The 4,460-nt window shown below is 58.7% G+C and overlaps 1 protein-coding gene across 1 annotated transcript; it reads right to left on the reverse strand.

The window, feature by feature from the left end:
* Positions 1–85: 85 nt before the first annotated feature.
* On the reverse strand, positions 86–4,454 carry HSD11B2 (hydroxysteroid 11-beta dehydrogenase 2). The gene is given in 7 exon segments (XM_042834746.1): positions 86–863; positions 1,165–1,302; positions 1,506–1,691; positions 2,195–2,602; positions 2,605–2,651; positions 2,653–2,780; positions 2,782–4,454. Coding segments are annotated over 7 exon segments (1,410 nt in total). The 5' UTR covers positions 2,929–4,454; the 3' UTR covers positions 86–507.
* Positions 4,455–4,460: the final 6 nt, after the last annotated feature.

Genomic DNA, 4,460 nt, shown 5'->3' on the forward strand with positions numbered 1-4,460 from the left:
GCCTGCTGCGCCCTGGAGCTGCTTCTATACCTTGGAATGCTCCAGTCCAGGGCAGGATGGCCCCGAATGAGATCACAGAGCCCAGTGGCTTATCAAGAACAGATTTATTTAAAAAGTGACAATCACGTATTTCATTCGCTGCGGAGCTCTGCGGCACCCGCAGCCTGTGGCCTCAGCCCCTGCCATCGCTGTGGGCACACGGAGCATGGGATGGGGAGGCAGGGGCTGGCCTGCAGTGGCTGCAGGGCTCTGGCAGTGCTCACCGAGCTGCCACGTGGCTGAGAAATGCCCGAGGTGCGTCCCAGCGCGCGGAGTCAGGCGTGGGGAGTGCGTGGTTAGAAAAAAACAAAACAAAAAAAAATACAATAATAATAATACAAAAAACACCCAAGTCTCTAGAAAACGTTGATTCTCGCACAATAGAAAATAGATCTGCATCTGCCTGATTTGGGAAAAGCGATTTGGTTTTAGATCTAGTGCTGATTGCTGCCCTGCACGCGGCTGAGGTCAGGGCTTCTTGGCGTCCTTGTGTTCCGGCCGCAGCGCCCGGGGCAGCTTGGGGTTGATGAATAATCCTTTGAGGAACAAGTCTTGGACAAAATAGGGCAGGTAGCGGTGGATGAAATACATGAGCCCAAGGCCCTGCCCTGGGTAGTAGCGCACGGCCGGGTTGGCAGCCAGCAGCCCGTCCGTGATGCTGTTCACCACCGCGCTCAGGTCCTCCACGGCCACCTTCATGAACTGGATGAACTGCCGGTTGATCTCCTCCACGTAGTCCTCGCCGTAAGCCTGCAGCAGCTCCCGGGGCAGGCGGGCCACCAGCTGCTCCTTCTGCAGCTTCCAGAAGTCTGGGTCGCAGTTGGCTGCGAAAGAGGGGGACCGTGTGAGATGCGTGTGGTCCAGAAGCCCCATCCCAGGTGGCCCATGCTCATAGGGGTGCCCATAGGGAGAGAAGGGAGCACCTGCCAGTATGGTCCCTCTAAAACCCAGTGGAGGTTGGCCGTGAGGTGGGAGTGATAGCGGGTGTTGTGAAAGGGAGAGCCCAAGGGTGGTGGGGATGGGTTGAAGCTTGACTCTGTGATCTTGGAGGTCTTTTCCGACTTTCATAATGCTGTGATTCCAGCCATAATCCCAGGACAGTGGCTGGGGCTGCCCCTCTCTCACCTGTTTTGAAGTACCCGGGCAGGATGAGGCTGACTTTGACACCCCAGGGCTGCAGCTCACTGCGGAACGTGTCCATGAGCAGGCTGAGCGCAGCCTTCGACGCCCCATAGGCTGCCAGGCAGGGGAAGGGCAGGTCACCTGTAGGGAGAAGCACAGACCCACGGCTCTCACACATGCACAGCGAGCACCCCGTGGCTCAACTCTACTCTGCACAACGCCTATGGGTACCAAAAACCCAAGCAGCGATGCTCATTGTGCACCTGAACCCTCTGTGCTTCAGAGCTGGTGCATCCCGGTGGGGCTCCCAGCCCCACATCCCTGTGTCCCATGGGGCTGCTCACCTGCTGGGCTGCTGACGGTGACGATGCGGCCACCAGCGGAGCGCAGGAGGGGCAGCAGCCCCTTGGTGAGCTCCAGCGAGCCGAAGAAGTTCACCTCCATGCAGGTGCGGAAGTTGCCCAATGGAGAGAGCTCGGCGTCGGCAATGATGTCGTTGAAACCGGCGTTGTTCACCAAGCCCCAGAGACCTGCGGGAGACGGGGTGCTCTGAAAAATGGGATAGCACCGTGCTGGGGGGCTTAGATGGTTCCCCTGTCCATGGGAGCCCTATGTGGGGAGCATCAAGACAAACCCTTTGGCATGGCCAAGGTGGTGGCCCATAGCAAGGTACCCATGAACACAAGTGGAGGACCTGCATGGGTTGGTTGGTTCCCAGGAGGCAACCATGGATGGGAGGTCCTGGGGTTGTATGGAGTTCCCGGGATGTAACCATGGATGGGGACACAAGTGGAGATACTGGGGGTAGCACTGTGCTCAGGGGGCACCAGCTGCTCCCACCCACAGGAGCCCTATATAGGGAGCATTGGGATTACATCTTTGGCATGGCTGTAGCCAACTTGGTGGCCCATACGGATGTATCCATGGATGGGGACACCAGTGGAGGTCCTGGGGGGCTGTAAGGGATTTCTGTGATGCATCCATGGATAGGACACGAGAGGAGGGGCTGTATGGGGATGCCACGAGCTCCCACCTGTGCCATTGGTGTGGGCTTGGATGTGCTGCAGAACACTCTGGATGTCCTCAGGCTTGGTGAGGTCCATGCGTAGCAGTGTGAGCCGGGCCGAGCAGCTCCTCTGCAGCTCCTGAGCGCCAGGGCCACGTGGATCCAGCACGCTGGCGAAGACACGGAAGCCCAAGGAGTCCAAGTGCCGCGCTGTCGCCTGCCCAAAGCCTGAGTCACAGCCTGCAAGAGCCAATGGTAGCACTGTGATGGCTGGGGACGGCCATACAGGGACCCCACAGGGACGTGACCTTGTCCCAGGGCACCTGCAGGTCACGGCGCTGTTGTTTTTTGTCTCTCGCACGGGAGGAAGAAAACACTCCTTATCAGCAAACCCATCGCCCCGCTGATGCTGACAGCTGATAAAGGGCTGAGCGCGGGGGGGACCCACGAGATGGTGGCACGATGGGCTCTGAGTCCTGCGGTGTCCCCACCTCCACCTCTGCGAGGCCAGGGAGACGTTAGATGGCCGAAACCACCCAGGGGATTGGGAATAATGGGGGCGAGGGGAAAGGGACTGTGTGTGCTCCTGTCCCTTCCCAGGCTCTGGGGCACCCCCAAGGGATGCCCCACGTGGCAGCACCCCAGCCGGCCCCGTGCCCGAGGGAGAGCCCTGCGGGAGATGGGGCTGAGAGCAAACAGGCGGCGTGGAACAGCGCGTTCCCAGCTGATGGCAGCGCCGATAGCGTGGCCCCATTAACCATTAACAAGGAGTGCTGCTGGGTTGGCCCCAGCTGCACCCTAGCCGGGCACCGCGGGTGCTCCTGGGGACAGCTGCGCCACACAGGACGCTGTGCACAGGAGGAACCACGTAGGGTTGGCCCACCCAGCCCCCACTTTCAGTCATAGAAAACACAAAGCATGGACCTGTAAACGGGCACATGCTGTGCCTGGAGTCCACAGCCCGATAAGCATCGTGCCCCCACGTCCTTCACTGCAGTGCCATAAAGCCATAAAGAAGCTGGGGTGCGTCCCCCCATTACCCAATGGAGCAGGAGAAAACCACAATAAAGATAACGCCATCAATGGCAATCATAGTGTGAGCGGCTGCCTCCTGGGACGGGGGCACAGAATCTATCCTGCTCTCAAAGCACAGCAGCACCTCCGAAACCCAACAGCAGCCCCAAACCCTGTCCTGCAAAACCAGGCTGCAAGTGGGGCTGACCACCTATCCCACGCATCATGCAGGGCTCCTGAAGTTTGATGAGCAAAGCAGCAGCTTTGGGGCTGGCAAAGACCTCAAAGCAAACGAGCGTTGCACGCTCACCCTCTTGCATGCTTATTGTACTGCATGTTGAGCAGATTGCATGCTCACTGCATGGCATGCTTGCCTGGCACGTTCACCACATTGCATGGTCATCCTTTTATGTGCTTATCACCTTGCCTGTTCGTCCCTATGCACGGTCACTCTCTCCTCACCTTGCACGCTCATCGTTCTGCATCCCCGTTGTGTGGCACTCTCACCACCCTGCATGCTTGTTGCACTGCACAATCATCATGTGCAACGCACCGCTTGGTCATCACCCTGTGCACTTCCCACCTTGCACGCTCGCTGCATGGCACACTCAATCCTCTGCACATCCATCACCGCTCACCTGCTTTTCTCCCAGCACATTTTTGGGAGTCGCTCAAGGACTTGCAGCACCCGGAGCTCCTCTAGGTGGAAAAAACCCGAGGAGTGCAGAGCAGCAGCTCCTGCACTGCAGCCACAGAGTGTGCATGGTGCGAGCCTCAAGGCCGTGAGCAGCACAAGGGGAGCCGGGCGCTGAAGCCAAGAGGATTAGAGCTGAGCTGCTTGTTGTCTCCAGGGGCTCACGTGCAAATCCTGCCCGGGATGCCAAGGCAAACAGGCGGAGGGCTGGCTCTGAGATGAGCCCTTCTGCCAGGGCCAGGCAGGGACAGAAGGAATCCACAAGCGGTGCCACCCCAAAAACCTCACAGATAAGGGGAGAACAGCAGGAGGGGATGCTGGAAGGACGCAGATATCAGTGAGGATGGAGGGGTACAGCGTGCATCGTCTGGATGGATAAGAGGACACTAAGGCACAGATCAGACCCCAAAGGATGGGGAAGAGTGAGCACAGCCACCCAATGGGGAACACCCAGAGCGAAAGTTGGATCTGCACAGCCCTGCTGGGGACCACCCCAAAGGCATGGGGTGGGTAGGAGGAGGCATGGAACAAAAGCTTGTGTGTGTGTGTGTGTGTGTGTGTGTGTGTGTGTGTGTGTGTGTGTGT

The sequence above is a fragment of the Centrocercus urophasianus genome, unplaced genomic scaffold (genome assembly GCF_019232065.1).
Source record: "Centrocercus urophasianus isolate 14NV4802_14NV808 unplaced genomic scaffold, USGS_Curo_1.0 seq_49, whole genome shotgun sequence".
Classification (NCBI taxonomy): domain Eukaryota; kingdom Metazoa; phylum Chordata; class Aves; order Galliformes; family Phasianidae; genus Centrocercus; species Centrocercus urophasianus.